This window comes from Mesocricetus auratus, unplaced genomic scaffold, assembly GCF_017639785.1.
Source record: "Mesocricetus auratus isolate SY011 unplaced genomic scaffold, BCM_Maur_2.0 Super-Scaffold_100676, whole genome shotgun sequence".
NCBI classification, from domain to species: Eukaryota; Metazoa; Chordata; class Mammalia; order Rodentia; family Cricetidae; genus Mesocricetus; species Mesocricetus auratus.
The window spans coordinates 31,732,490-31,749,072 of NW_024429266.1; the positions used below are offsets into that span (position 1 = coordinate 31,732,490).

At 40.0% G+C, this 16,583-nt stretch overlaps 1 protein-coding gene across 6 annotated transcripts in view; it reads right to left on the reverse strand.

Moving 5' to 3' along the window:
• Positions 1–16,583, reverse strand: part of Tnr (tenascin R) — a 402,141-nt gene that overhangs the window by 18,917 nt on the left and 366,641 nt on the right. For all 6 annotated transcript variants that reach the window (XM_021227884.2, XM_021227883.2, XM_005071332.4 and 3 more), the window contains 3 exons: positions 13,730–13,873; positions 12,995–13,125; positions 11,990–12,122 (listed from right to left, as the gene is read on the reverse strand). In XM_021227884.2, coding sequence (XP_021083543.1) covers positions 11,990–12,122; positions 12,995–13,125; positions 13,730–13,873 — 408 coding nt within the window. The remainder of the gene's footprint in view (positions 1–11,989; positions 12,123–12,994; positions 13,126–13,729; positions 13,874–16,583) is intronic.

The window sequence follows — 16,583 nt, forward strand, 5'->3', positions numbered from 1 at the left end:
CCCCACAAAAAAATCTCTTTCCCAAACTCATTCAAATATACATTTAAAATCAAACACACCTTGAGACTAGAGAAGCAAGCAATTTTACATAAGTTCCTTCTCCTTCATTGATAATGACTAAAATTTATGTTATAGATACTTTATGAGGGTATCAAATCCATTATTAGTTCTTCTAAAGTTAGACCTAATGTAGGCACATGTAATAAATTAAGATGACTTGCTTTGGAGAAGGGAAATTTTAAATATCTAAGTAGCTGTCATAAAAGAGACATTCACTTATTTTTAAAGTTGGAAGATAAGAATAAGTATCTAAGGCATGCCAAAGATGGATGGGATATAGGTCTCAGATGATCCTCGGGAGAGGAAGGACCATATGCCCCTCTTTCTGAGCTCCCATAGTATGCTGGCAGGTGGAGGCACTGTCCAAGTATGTGGGAGGTTGATGCATAGTCGCTAAGTACACTTGCCTTACCCTTGACAAATTACAAGGCCATCTGCTTGTTAATAGATTCGATTTACTGTAATTTAGTCTATGGCATTAGTGGAAAGGCAATCAAGAAGCATTTTGCTTTTATAGATGATCAGAAGCAGCAACCTGGGATTTTCCTTCCCTGGAAACTTGGAGATGATGGGACATGAAGTTTTCCTCCATCCTGCTCCAGCCTTGAAAGCATCCCAAGCTTGTCTCAGAGTCACTAGTCCCTTTAATCTTACAAGAGAAAGCAGAGGCTTGCTGAGAGCTCTCAAGTTATGTACTTTAATATTGTTCAGATTCCTGTGTTCATTCCTGCTCTACTGCATCACAGTGTCAAGAAGAGAGATAGGCTCAGAGGCCAGTATCTTACCAAAGTGCTTCCGATAGAGCTATTCAGAGCATACATGTTTCTCTTCTCAGAAGCCAAGAGGTGGAAATGGTAAATGAGATGATGGTTTGGAGGTCTCTAGGCCAGCCCTCCCTACTTAGATCATATGACTGTGTGGATAACACAGAATTAATTTTTCTCTCCCTCCTCTCTCACACACATCTCCCTGTCTCCCCCTTTTCTCTCTCTTTCTCTCTTTTCTTCTTAATGCTCTTTCTTCCTCAGTAACCATATCCTGGGCACTCCACCTTTCAGTTTGGGTGGTATGGGGAGGGATATTTCACCTTGAGTTTAAACCTTGTGACCTGTCCAGCCTTTACCATTTCTCCTTGCTGCTTTGGAGGTGTTGAACTTTGGCTAAGTTAACAATTATAAAATCTCTCCCATGTTCTGATTGACTTGTTGGGTTATGTGCCCAAGTTGGACCTCCTATGTTTTAGAGGATTATCAGGGCTGATCATAGGCATCCTTAGTTCTCTGGGTGCCATGTCATATAATTAGAGACCTACCTTTAATGCTGAAACTTATTATCCTAATACTTTTTCCGACCAAGCACATAACCTAGGAGGTTTTTCTTCCTTTTGGTGCAGTAACTTGAGCCTAGCTGAGTAAGATGGCCTTTTTTCCTTAAAAGCTCAGGTTATGGTGATTACCAAGTTAGAGGGAAAGAGATGCCAGGTGATCACTACACTGAAATGTCTCCTGATTAAGTATTTCTAGATGTAATTGTGAGATCTACAGGCCAGGGCATTCAGTGGAAGGATTGCTCTGAAATTCGTTTGTGTTGGGCATCAGAGGCTGCATGCAGGATGAAGAACAGCTATCTTCCCAAGCCACAGGGCAATTGGATGGCTCTGAGCCAGTGGGGAACAGAAGAGCCTTCTCTGTCTCTTTCCAGCCCTCACTTGTTTTGTGTCCTTGGGCACATGCAATCTTTAAAATTTAAAGATTTAATAGATCTAGAGTGCCTCTGCCTGCTGTCTTCTCTGATGGACTCAGTATAATAACTCTAGAGAGCCTCTGCCTGCCATCACTCTGATGGACTCAGCATCAGAGCAAAGCAGTGACATCAGAGTGTTTCTCTGAGAACAGCTACAGCAGGTTTCTCAGTAAATGCAGAACAAAGTATGTTTCTCCACCGAGTCATCTACCATGTTAAAATTAACAACCCATACTTGCAAAGTAACTGATAAAACTTTGGGGTCCAGCCTGAGTCTGTGGACAGAGCCTAGCTGTCAATCAGCTCATATGAGCTTAATCTATCACTTCATCTTTCTCAGAAAGTCTTGTTATTCACTTAATCAACATGTTGGAAAGTATCTCTTGATTTCTAAATACCAGACTGAGTGATGAGGAATTACAGGAGGAGGGAAGACATCTTTCTGTAGGTTCATGGTTTTGTGGGAGAAACGAATGAATGTGATCTCAAGTTCTCAGTGCTCTGAGACAGAAACAGACATGGGAGGATAGAAGGGCATCAAAGTGAGTATGCAGTGAAGCTGGGGATCTTCTGGAACGGAGTAGAATTTGACAAGTGCTAACCATAAAGCTTTCTGACTTTAGGAACTGACAGATTACCCATGAACTTGTGGAGAAGGGTATTCCAGCCATGTGGAAAAGCATGGAGCATTTGGAAAACTGAAGATTTAGCTAACAGACAAAACAAGCACTGGGTTGCATGAATGTGATACTAGTAACCGAATCATGCTGTGTAAGGAGAGGGACCTTCTACTGAAGGCAAGAGATACCCTATTTTTTTAGAGGTGGAGTATATTTTTCTGGTGCCTCCACCCTTTGAGTAAAAATTTTATGAAGTCCCAACTTCTCCACTGTGATACAGTCACTGTTGAACTACCTAGACTAATATGGAAACCTATGAAACAAATGTATTTTTTTGAGACAGGGTTTCTCTGTGTAGCTTTTTTTGGAGCCTGTTCTGGAACTAACTCTTGCAGGCAAGGCTGATTGGGAATTCATAGTGATCCGCCTGCCTCTGTTTCCTGAGTGCGCCACCACAGCCTGTCCAAATCTCTTTTTTATCATTAAAAACAAAAAACCAAACAAACAGACCCCATAAGGCTAAGCATCTGGCATGTTATTCACTACTTTGTCCTTAGCATTTAGCACATAGCCTGACAACACATGGCTACCCCATCAGCATTTATTAGCTGTTTAGTGCCATGTGAGTGCTAACAGCCATCTCTACAATAATGAAAGAGGATGCAGAATTAAATTTTCTGAAAACATTTGCAATGATATAATTTAAAATGGGTCAAATCAAATTCTGTGACTGGTGATATATAAGTTCTCTCTAGAGCACTTATGAGGTCATCTTATAAGCTACAGTAAATAGTAGCACTGTTAAATAAGACTCACCACCTCCCCCACAGGGTAGCCACACATCCCTGTTCTGTTCACTAGCACATCTCTATGTAAATAAGTTCAGCAATTTAGATGAAAGGGACCATTCCTTGAACACCACCACCTCCTAGAGGTCCCCCAAAGTGAAACACAATAATATCTAGAGAGTATGACAACTATTCTTCAAAACTTATTTTGTAGTTTAAAAAAAATCTCACATTAAAAAACAAAAAGCTCTCCAGACTCAGGTGGCTTCACTAGTGAGCAGATTGAGAAGTTGATGAACTCTCACCAGTTTTATAAAATACCTTTAAGGAAACAGAAGAGGTGAAATCAAATAAATTTCTCAGTTTGCTCAGCAAAATAAACAGTTAGACAAAACAGTACTGAATGAGATAGTATAGGTTGGACAATAGTTTTGAAATCTATTCTTCTCTATGCTGCCACAAGAGAGCTCGTTGCCTGGGCTGTTTGTTCTGCGTTTGGTCTTTCTTGATTACATACTTGCACTACCTGAAGGAGAGTCTGATAACCCAAGGGAGTATGGGCTTACAGGACAGAGTATCCATGCACTGAGGAACAAGAGTACTTTTAGAAGGAAGATCACAATCATTATGACATTGATTATCTAGTTCAGCTTATTAGAACAACAGTTTAATTAGACAAGCTGATTGCATTTAAAGGGGTAAGGAAAAAACCAACAGCATGAAGAAAAACTAAGAAATTAAAACCCAGCAGAAATATTAAACTTGGACATTAAGGTTTAAAATAACAATGCAATCAAAAGGATGAAAGATTTAGATACAGTTAAAATGTGAACAATCAATTGAAATGTATGGCTGAGAACCTCTTTAAGAAGATAAGAGGAAAGAATAAAGAGGAAGAAAATTAGAAGATTTGGAGTACAGCACACACATTCTAACATCTAATTAATAGAAGTCCTGAAAAGAAAAAAAAGGAGGAAATGGTTAAATGAATAGTAAAGACAAATGTGTAAGAAGTACAGATAAAATGCTGTCGATTTAAAAGCCTCATTGAATGTCAAACTGGAGATAAAAAGAGAAATGGACTGTAATACAGAATGAACTGCAAGACTGCCAGAGGGAGAGAAAAACATGGCACTGGAGAGATGGCCCACTGGGGCAAGTGCTTGCCACACTAGCATGAGGACCTAGCCACCATGTTTTTTTTTTTTTTTTTTTTTTTACGTCTGTAATCTCAGCACTGCAGAGGGAGAGCCAATCAGGTCCCTGGAGCTCAGGGCACAGCCTTTCTAACCAAACTGGCAATCTCTTCAGTGGAAGACCCTGTCTTAAAACGTAAAGTGGAAGAGTAATCAAAGACGATACTCTACATGCAGAGATGGGCACGTACCTCTACATGGGCACTAGTACCCATGTCCTCCCCGACACACACACACAAAGGGGGAAAAAGCATATTCTTAAAGGCTCCAGGTAGAAAAACTTAGTCATCTACAGAAGAAAGTCACCGGACATTAATTTTCTTGAAGTCAATACTGCACATGAAAAGACAGTAGGAGCCAAGTGTGATAGCACACACCTTTAATGCCAGCATTTGGGAGGCAGAGTCAGGGAGATCTCTGTGAGTTTGAGGTCAGCCTGGTCTACATAGTGAGACCTTGTCTCAGAAAAAAATAAGTAACAATAGTAATACTGTAAGGACATGAGATTTCTGTCCCACCCAGTCCTGTAGCCATAGGGGACCATGTGGAACAGAAAATTCTGTCTAAGCCGGGCATTCGTGATGCACGACTTTAATCCCAGCACTCCAGAGGCAGAGACAGGCAGATATCTGTGAGTTCGAGGCCAGCCTGGTCTACAGAGTGAGTTCCAGGACAGCCTCCAAAACAATACAGAAAAACCCTGTCTTGAAAAAAAAAAAAAGAAAGAAAGAAAAGAAAATTCTGTCTATCTACCGCACTGAATGCTGGCCAGTTTTTTTTTTTTTTCTTTCATGTAGTTGGTGAAACATAGAGATATAAACAGTAAAAATGGACAGGCCAATTTTCTCTATGACTATAGATGTCAAATGTCAGAGTTAACTAAATCTGAATGTATTAAAAACTCATATTCAGGTGAATTTTTCAATGATAGTAAATACATATTTTTAAAAGTCACCAATGTAAGTCACCTCATTTGTAAGCAGAAGTATAAGAACCATGACTTATTAAACTATCATTTGATAAAATTCATTGCAAAACCTAACTTGAAGTAGAAGAAAACTATAACTGAATGAGTGTTTCATGCCACCAAACTTCGCAAGTAATTTTTTTTATATTTATGGCTAGCTGATTACATATTTTTGTTATTTTAGAAAGCAATTACAGTGTTAAAGAGGTTCAGTGGATGAGGAGTCAGTGAGGATTATGCATCTGAAGTGTTAAATGTGCTCCTTTCAAGAATGTGAACAGGTCACAGTTAACTAACCTCACTGTCAGGGATAGCTTCAGAGGGTTCCAGTTAATGTGCAGTACAGAAACGAAAACTAGTACCCTTAAATGACACCAAATACCTAAACTATTTGTTAATGCATGGGTTTGTGGAGGCCAGAGGTCAGTGTCTGCTGTCTAACTCTGTCTATTTTATTTTCTCTGACAGGGTCTTTCACTAACCCTGGAACTCTATTCAGCTAGACTAGCTAGCTGGGATAAACCCTGGTATCCTCTTTCTTGTCTCTCTAGTGACGGAATACAGGCTTGGGTTGCCACCTTCCACTCCCCTGCCAATGCTGCGGGTACTGGGGATTAGAACTCATATTCTTGTAGGTGCACAGCAAGCATCACTTTACTTATACTATCTCCCAGCTCCATATTTACCTAAAATATTAATAGAAACAATAGATAATTACAATTAGTAAGAAGTCAGCAGGATCACTAGATACTGGATCAATATATAAAATCAATAGTATTTTTCTGCATCAGCAATAATCAACTAGAAAATATTTTTTTTAATTAGGGACAAGTCACAAAGCAATAAAAATAATAAAACTTCCAAAGATTAACCAAGAACACAGGAATGCTGTGGGGGAAATTTTTAACATTGTGAGAAACATAAGGATTATTTAAATAAATGAAGATACAGTCTGTGCATTTTAGAAGAGATAACTTACTATCATAAAGATGTCAGTTTTCTCAAATTCACTTATAAGTACATTGCAGTTCTAATCTAAATTTAATTTGGAGGACTTTATACCTAAATGGGATAATTCAGATGACATGACACCTATGGAAAATTAAATGCCATCAAATAGCTAAGTGAACCTTGAAAACTGGAGTCAAGGAAACTTGTCTTACCATGTGTAAACGTATTAAAATTAACTCTCTATATAAACACACAATGTAGGCTTTGGGGGAAAAAACAGATGAGTAGAGCCTGGAGTAAAATAGATAATTCGGAGTTCAGGGACAGATTATGTGTGTGTATGAACTTAATATATAAGAAAGCATCGCAAATCAATGAACAGATGGCTTCCTTAGTGTATGATGCTGGTAAAACTGGCTCACTTTATAAAGAAAAATGAAACAGTATCCCAACTGAACGCCACATATGAAATAAACTAAGTAAGATAATAAATCACAGAGTGAACAGAAGAATATTGAAGAATAGCTTTGGGTCTATTGGCAGGAAAAAAAATTTCTTACTAAAGACGTTAAAGGTTCATATAATACTGGATAAATACTATAAGGAACCCTGATGGAAAATGATCAAATGACATGAACAGGTAATTTACAATGAAAAGAAGTCTAACAAACTGAGATATTTAAATTCAAACTGACTGTTACTGAATGGGATTCACCAAGAACAATGACACATCAATCTTATTCGACTGTTAAAAATTCCAGGCTGGACCAAGCTGCATTGTGTCAAGTCATTAGGAATGATATGTACTCCCAGAAAACAGGGAAATTCCTGTGTACCCAGCCTGTAAGTACTGAAACTATGTAAGCACATACCCTGTGCCTAGCAATTCCTTTTCTGGGTATATAACTATTGCATGCCTCACTGGTCCATAGATGGATACATTGAGGGTATATACTATAACACCATTTGGGACTGTAAAAGGTTGGAGACAATTTGATGCCTGTCTTTGAGAGAGTGGAGAGGCAAACATGATGGATACACATCAAGTAATGCTTTACAATAATTATATGTAAAAGATTGATGAATCTAAAGTGTCCAAACATAAAAATTTGTAATGACTTATATAATTCAAAACACCTTACACACACTTAAATCATTCATAACCAAAGCAATTCTGTAGGAATATGTTTTTCAAAAGGAGAAAAAGAGGCTTCCCATTGGACTTGTTGGGATGGAGTATATGGAAGACAGAAAAAGAACTGGGGCAAAAGGAAGTAAATGAGTGAATATGAAGAGGGATCTTGTTGGAGGCTGATATTGATCACACATAATAAAGTGGGCAGCTTGATGATTACAAACCTTTGATCTGACATTTAGCTATTCATTTGGACATGCTTGGGTTGGTATATTCATATGATATGATTAGTGTGCCACTTCCTTCTCCATAGACAGGTCTCAGAGGAAGGTGAAGGCAGACCTTCCCCTATGTGTGTTTCTGTCTGTCTGTCTGTCCCCTTCCTCCTTCCTTCTCCCCTGCCATGCTTGCTTGTCTCAGGGAAACAAAACATCAAACTGTTTGTAAGTGGTAGAGCAGTGGGAAGTGGTCCCAGTTCCTCTCTGGATGAAGGGGCACATGATGTCCTGATGTACAGATAACTAGACTTCCCTTTCCAACAGAAAGTCTGGTAACCACGTGTTCTTCTAGAATCCACTACTCATTGTGTTGGAGTCTAGATTTTTGCCAATTTTCATTCATTTTTACAACCTAATAAAACTGAATTTTATGTCAGAAGAGACCCCAGAGTTTTCCTGGAGAGTGTCACAGAACAGCCTGACCTGGAAGGGAGATATCAGGGGGCAATAAAAAAAAGAATAATGTATAAAGAAACAAAACAAAACATCAACCTCTTCATTACTCATCTCTAGCTACCTTTTCGCTTAACCTCAAGGTCAACACAACCCTTTTATAGTGTTCACTGCCTCTGAGGATGAGCTAAGCCTGAGTTTTGTTTGCCTTTTATAGTATTAAAAGAGACTATGAAACCTGCCTCTCAGAAGATCATTTCACCAAGTCCCTGTGGCTCTGCAGGGAATATATTTGTTTCCTCATTTAAATTCATGTCTCTAAAAGACAAGTAGACCTTGGACGAAATTTCAGGAGACAGCAAATTATAAATAATGTATCCATATTTTTTCTTTCCCATACGACTTGTATATAATTCCCCCTGGAGCCTTGTGCAAACACCAGAGACAAGAGGACAGGAAGCTATTAACATGATTGAAAGATTGGAATGGGCTCATGTTGTGTAATATGAACGTAAGAAAAGGCATCTTGATCAAAGGAGGTTGTGAGGCCAGATCTTGTCTATAATAATGGTGTTGGGGGGAACTGAGAGGAGTAGAGGAAGGGAAAACCAAAACCAGGATATATTATGCGAGGGGGGGAATCTATTTTCAAAAAAAGACAAAAGAAAAAGAAAAAAAATACCACTATTGTTTACTATTATTTGTTACTATTATTATTGGCATCTAAACTATTTCCCAGACAATTAGATAATCACCTGCTTGAGAGACTCCTTTATCTTGATCACCCCAGGACAAGATGAGTGTTTGTTAGTGATGGAGGTTACTTTGAAGTCAAATTTTAAATTCTCTTTTCCATCAGAGAAGGCATAGAAAACTCTCACATCATCAGTGCATCCTCAGAATAGGATGCTAAGTGGAAAATGCAGATACTGTCAATTAAGTCATAAAGGATATTAACATCTAATTCCTTCAGCCCTGGTGTACTGTAATATAGACCTTCAGTGGTCCCCAGAATTGCTCAGCAGGATTAATTCCTGCCCCTGGGGTCTAGACAAGCAGCCTTTTCAATCTGGGATTGGGTAAGGATAATCTTCTTTTCACTTTGGTTATTTCCCCTTTTGGTACTTTTTCCACCCCCACCTTTAGGAAGCAAATGAACTTGTATTCTCTTCTTTGATAAAGTTTCCTCTTGAGGTGGGCAGAGACTGGGGCAGGAAGTAAGCAATTATTAACTGGCCAATGGCAATACAGCCCAGAGTAATGTCCCTGGAAAGATTTATACTGTTGTGGCAGACAGAACCTGACATTAGAGAGAGACTTTGGCCTTCATACCCTGCAAGCTGCACATATTCGTAGCATCCCTGAGCAGGGTATTAAGAATCTTAGTTCTCGTCTTCAGTTTTGTTTTATCATGAAGCCTCCATTTCTGCTGAGATTTAACTCTTCAGTTCATCTATCATGTCTGTATATATCAGGCTTTGTACTTGGGACTTGGACATGCATTATTTCTTGCCTAAGAAATTTTTACTCAGCATCTAGTTGTCTCAGTGGGTTCTGATAAATCTCCAAAACAAAGCCAGCAGGGTTTAGGATGCATCAGTGACTGAAATTTCAGCTTTCCATTAAAACCACAACTCCTAAACATGGATACTCTTTTGCTACATATTTGGGGATAGTGTGAGCCCATTGTTGGTAGCCCAAAACTCTATATTGTGAGTAGCTCAATTGGTAACTATATTCATTGCATAGACATTGAGCTCTTCAGTTCTCTTTCTTTTGTTCTGAGTTGACACTGCCTATGTTTAATGAGCCCATTGTCAACTGGAGTCCTGTAAGAAAAACAAATGAACCTAAACAGATACCAGCAGTGACCTAAACTGACCATCAAACCAAGCCATTAGCCAGCTTCCTCTCCACATTTCCAAGTTGTCAATTACCTGATTTAGTCCTCCCAAGGCCTTGGCTAGATCTGGAGACCCACATCCAAACTATTGCATCTAAGACAAGGCAGTGATGGGCAAGGGACCGGCTGTACTTCTCAGTCCAGAGGTATTTGGAAAGAAGCTGCTGCTGTAGATACCAAGACATTTGACACACTGTTCATTACTGCCAGCTGTGACATTAGCAGGATGGGAATGAAAAGCTCATCCAACACTGAGCATTTTGGTGACAAAATGATTCGTTTAACTCAGTAAATATGCAAACTGGGAGCTCTGTGCATCTGTTAACTGTGTTCTTTTTATAGTGAAAAACAATTCTTAATTCAGCAAAAAACTCCTCCCAGTGGATCTTTAGGAGGTGACTTCATAAGGGACCTTTTAATTAGCCTATGAATGTGCAGGGCTGGCTTTGAACAAGAGGTAACACCCTAATTCTGAATAAGGTATCTTTGAAACAGCAAAATAAACCTCATCAGAACAGACATTGAGTGTTCTCTAAGTTCCAGTTGGTAAGGATATGTCATGTCTTGGTTGTACGATCATGATTTATTTTTATTTTCCCATTAAAATATTTGCTTTTAACTAATGAACTCATTGAAGACACTCTGGAGAGTATTAAAAAGTATAAAAAAAGAAAGAAAGGAACTCATTCATTATTTCACTATCTAACAGTGACTTTGAAGTATTTGATCAGCTCTTGGCTTTGTCACCTAGAATGAGTGTACCAAGAAAAGGGGATTGGGGGGCACTTTCTGTTGCTTCTTTTGAGATGGAAGGGAAGGTTCTGGGACATGGAGGAGGACCCAGTCATCCTAGTACTCTGAAATTCAGGAAACCTGTGTTTAGGGATGAGGGATATGTTCCTATTAGCTCACTGATAGACACACCCTCATCCCTAAATGGGCAGGGTGGGCAGTTACACATCACAAACTATAAAGGGATGCCATGGAGATGGCAGAGAGAACTTTTAATATACTAACAGTTCAGATCCTGGGGTTGGACTCTGGAGTCAAATCTCAGCTATCTAACTTAAAAGCCATAGAATCTTAGGTAAGTTATCTCTATTGTACCCTACTTTCCTTGTCTGTAAAAATAAATAAATAGAGGTAATAGTCTATAGGACAGAGGCTGTTGTGGAGTTGAAATTAAATGAAGCTAAATAATGCATCTAATGTGTTTAGGAAAATGCTTGCCAGAAAGCCATGTAAGTCTTTGATTTCTTAAAAGCCTTTCTTTTTATTCTTTCTGTGGAGCCAGTAATCAAACCTATGACTTTGAACATATTAGGTAAAAGTATTCTATTAAGCCACACTCCTATTCCTGGGCTTCTTATATTTATTTATTTTGTGGAGCTGGGGGTTGAACCTGGGACCTCACATATGCTAAGCAAATGTCCTACCACTGAGCTGTGTACTAGCTCATATTCCTGACCTTTAAAATGATTCTACCAGTGATTTGAAAGATTGATTGAGATACTGAACACTCAAAAGTACTCTGTGCTTAGGAAGGTATGAGGGTTTATGAGGGTTCAGAACTGAAGGTTTCTTCTGTAGCGTTTACTAGAAGTGTTGCTGAGGACAGGCATCAAGGGAAGGATTGAGAGAGACAGAGACAGAGAGATACAGAGAGAGAAGAATTTTTTTTCTGGAGAAACATGCAGGAATTGGAACAAGAAGCAAGCTGATATCTCTACTTGGTGTCCTTAGTTGGTTTACATGGACTACAGATTTGGGCTGGTGTTTCCCTGATAACATCAGTGGTGGGAATTTTCTGGCAGAGCCTTGGAAAAGGGGAAGGAAGAAAGAGGAAGCTGAGTGTTTTTAATAGGCTCCTTCCAGGCCAAGGCTCAGCAGAGATACTGAGGAGGCAGGCACCATGTAGGGAGAAGAAGGCATCCAAGTGGCTTCAAGTCCCTCACCTGTGGTGAAGGCAGTAGAGGTGAGGCTACTCCGTGTGGCTTCCTGAGCTGCCTGCAGGAGCACTGTGTAGTCTGTGTTCTCTGACAGGCCCTCCAGTCGGATCCAGGTGTCCTCAGCATCCACAATCAGCTCCTGCAGGGAGCCAGAATAAAGGAGGCTGGGGCAACAGCTAACTTGCAATGTGGGACAGTAGGGAAGCTGGGTCAGCACTGCTGTCCTCCCTATCCCACAGCATGGAGGAAACTGCGAATAGGTATGGAGGGCAGCTCCCATGTGAGGTTTAGGCTGGCTCCTATCTCACAAATGCACATGGGATAAATTTAGGTACCTGGGTTATTGAGCCAGTGACTTCAGACTGCATTGGGCTTACTGTGGAGTAGAAGCAGCTGAGGAAGCAGAACCCTAGGCCTTCCCACCACCATCAACAAACCTGCTTTTCTTATACTTGTTCTCTACACTTGACTTCTATATATGACTTTCACTTTTAAAAGGAACCTACTGCAAGGGAAGGTTCACAAACTAGTGCTCTGATGGAGTGATGATATGAAACCAAAATTTATCATCTCCTACTGTAGGTTACATAGATGGTGCTTTTATAATGCTTATCAAGCCATAAAGGCCTCTTGGGTTTATTATATGGCTCATGTTTGCTTGGCCCTGTGAGTAAGAAATCATTCTGGTAACACGGGATTAGGAGTTTGTCATGTTTTACACCATAATGCCCAAAGTACCATCACACCTAGTGATGATCCAGAGAGGACACTGACTGAGAGAGGGCTAATGCTTTACCAGTGTGGGCAGAGAGCAGTAACAAAGCCACAACTTGGTGTTTCCTGGCTTATAAACCTGGTCTCTCTCCTCAATAGCAGGCTGTGTATCCAGGATCCGGAAAGTCATTGGTTCCTTCTCCATCCCTGCAATTTCCATGGGTCATTCCACTGGTCAGTTTCCACATGGGCTCACATGGGAGTGATGGCTTTTCCCCCTTTCCAGCTAATGCTTACCTTGCGGCTACCATCTGTGGACTTGTATGTTAAGACGTAGTTTTCAATCTCTGCTCTGGGTGGCTGCCAGGAGATGAGTGCACTTTGCCTGGTGACTTCACTGGCTGTCAGGTTGGCAGGAGGATCCAGGACTGCAAAGAAGAAAAAATGCTAGGGTGTCCCTATCTCTCCAGCTCTTCCTTGTTTGATATCAGGTATAGTGTGCTTGCTCACAGCGCTGTTCCCATGCTGACTCTGGTTCTGGCTTGGATGGGACCATAAAGGATGCTATTATCCTTTGAAGCTACTCCCACTCCCACAAGCAGGACTCAGGCCATCTTCCAATGCAACTCTTTATGATTAGACTACTGAACCCATCAGCCACTGTCTCTTTGAATTTGTAGCTATCTTGGATCTTCTCTTGTCCTAATGTTCCACTGGTCATGATTTTACCAAGAAGCTCACAGTCAATACCATACCAAGCTTTCTAATATTCAGAGTTTCTTGTACCAGATAGAGTCTTAGTGCCAGATTTTCTTGTATAGCTCTGCTATTGTCACATAGATTCTGGGTGTAGAAACCGAAGTGCTAATTGAATAGCAATACACAATACACTACTTGGACCACATTTGATCAAAACATGTTTGGGTCACCAAAACCTATAGCTTATTGTCTACTCTGTTACAATGAAGCATCATATTTAGTTATACATAATCCCCCAGGGATTATGCCATCCATGCAGGAACCTATACTCACGGGTAGAGAAGTTGGTGGCGATGGTGCCACTCATGAGCGGCCCACTGGTAGCATACATGGTGACAGTATAGTGGGTGCTAGGAAGCAGGCCAACAAGCTGAAATTCTTCACTGACTCCATCAACCAGGATGGTCTCTCCCGCAACTGAAATCAGATCCATACAGATGAGGAAACACCTACTATATCTAAAGGCTTTTCACATGGACTCAGTACCCAAGAATTCTGGGAAAACTACTGGTGATGGAGCTTATTGCCCCCTACAAGGATCCACTTTCATCTTTTTGTTTTTACTTTTTATTCTTCAGAAAGAGTATTCTGTACATGGAATAGCTCTCCCTTCTATGCTTGCCTCTGCAATTGAAGAGTAAGAAGAGGTGTTATCTGTTTTGTTCCATCCACTTTTCCCTATCAACTGCTCCCTCCTTTATACTGAGAAAATTCAGCGCCTGCCTCTCGTTACATTTGTACAACAGTTCTAAAGTTCCCACAGTCTTGACAGTTTCTCTCTGGACAAGAAAGTTTATCAAGGTCTCTGCTGAAATGCAAATCTTGGGAGAGAACTGAGAACAAAAATTGGTGCCATTGTTCAGTGCTGTAAACAGGGTCAGCCTGCTTCTGTGCCTGACACTTGTATTATTCCGGGCTTTAGGACAGCCATGTATCATTGCCATAGCATGCTGAATTTATTATCAATGACTTTGCTTATTATCACTGCCTTGGTTGATCGTTTTGACCTGTGGGAAGAGTTTTGCTTTTATTTTTATCATTTTTCACCTTGGTTGAGTTTTGGACCACAGTTTCAATTTATTAAAACGTCTATACTGTGGATTCAATCAGTCACAGTTTTGTTTTATATACAAATTTTATAAGCATGGCTTCTTGGTGCTCATTGAAGCTGTTAATAAAACTGTTCATTAGATCAGAGCAAAGCTCTCTGTTAGACAATTAGAATATTACTGAATCATTCAGCATTTAACAAAGTTTATTAGGCACATCTCCAAACTAGGTCAGACCTGATGCTTGACGTTTCTTGTGATCTAAAGGCAAATGAAACAAGGAATTCTTTGGAAGAAGGTACATCGTGACCATCTTTTTGCTATCCTACGCTGTGACATCCTGCCATTGCTCAATGCTCTCCTGTACTAAACTGTGATGGATACTTAAGTGCTCATCTCTCTCCAAATACAGGAAGGCTGTACATTTCCTTAGTATTCGCTTGCCATTTTTACTTTCTCTGAGATCTTGTTTCTTTCTTCCTCTTAGTACCCCAAATTCTAAATTGTGGTGATTCATTGGGTGGGGCTTACTATGTTCCATCTTGCATAGTTCAGGTCACAGCTCAGGTCACGCTGTATTTACTTCTCTGCATCATCACTGGAGGTGGGTTCCACAGCGATAAGAATTCAAGCATTGCTTCTGAACTTTTCTAGGTTAAGTGAGTTCATCGCCCATAGGACGTCATCAAAAGCATTTGCTGAGTGAATAGATGCGAATGAAGAGGATGGAACTGTGTGCCTTATCACTATGAGCAGGTGCTGACTGCCATACAGGAATGGGGGATACTTTGTCAGAAAGTACAGGATTGCAGCTAAGACCTGAAAGACAGGTTTTCTAGGTTGACTCTTGGAAAGAGGAGTGCCTAGCAGAAAAATGGCACATGGGCAAATGCATAGAGATTTGAAAAGGCTTAAAAAGGCATGCTGATCTAAGAAATGCTGGATCATGATATACACCAAGGGACAGTAGGAGTTGAGAGGGGGCTGTTCAAGAACATAGAGGGATTAGGATGTATTCATAGTATCTTCCTTTGAGAAGGATTATGCAATCAGATATAGTTCCTATCAACTCAAAACCATGTATGTTTCCATCTTAATTAAAGACTAAATGATATTCAACTTTTTAATGCCTTGCTGAAATGCAAATGTGCTAATAGAGTTGCAAAGCCAAAACAAACTGGAATCAACAAGAAAGCTTTGTGAACCTACAATGGTACATAGTAATGATGACTAATGCCTTTTCCATTTTGTTTGATAGTTGTGTGTTAGTTTTCAGTTTCCCCAACTTTGATGACAAATTATTCTTTGCAGCTTGTAGATCTGCCTTGTCTTCTATCTCTGAAAGTCATGCTGTCTGCCTTCTGTTTCCCTAGATTCTTGAATATAACTCACCAAAATTCTGTGATTACATGTTTAATTTTGGCCAAGAAGTAATTCCATAAGCCCAGATGTTTGGAAATGCTTCTGTTTTGTTTTGAGCTTCTCTATTCAACTTCAAATAGTGTAATGGGAATGAGCACTGTGAAAGCAGCACCAACATTCAAATTTTGGTGTTGATTCAAACTTTTGGGCCAGATATGGGTAGGGAAGACCAGTACAACAGAAATATTGCTTAGTACTTCTAAAGCAATTGTCACCTATTGTGGTGGTTTGAAAGAAAATGATTCCCAAAGAGAGTGGCACTATTAGGAGGTGTGACCTTGTTGAAGGAAGTATGTCACTATGGAGGCAGGCTTCCAGGTCTCATATATGCTCAAGATACCACCCAGTGTCTCAGAACACTTCCTGTTGCCTGTGAGTCAAGATGTAAGAACTCTTAGCTCCTTCTCCAGCACCAGCGCTGCCAGTATGCTGCCTTGCTTCCCACCATAAGGATAATGGACTAAAACCCTGAAAATGTAAGCCACCACAACTAAATGTTTTTCTGTTATAAGAGTTGTCATGGTGTCTCTTCTCAGCAATAGGACCCTAATTAAGATACCTGTTAACATGTTAATCTGTGTCAAGTTTGACACTATAACTTAATTATTTTTCTTGCTCTATAAACATCTAGAACAGTGGTTCTCAATCTTCACAGT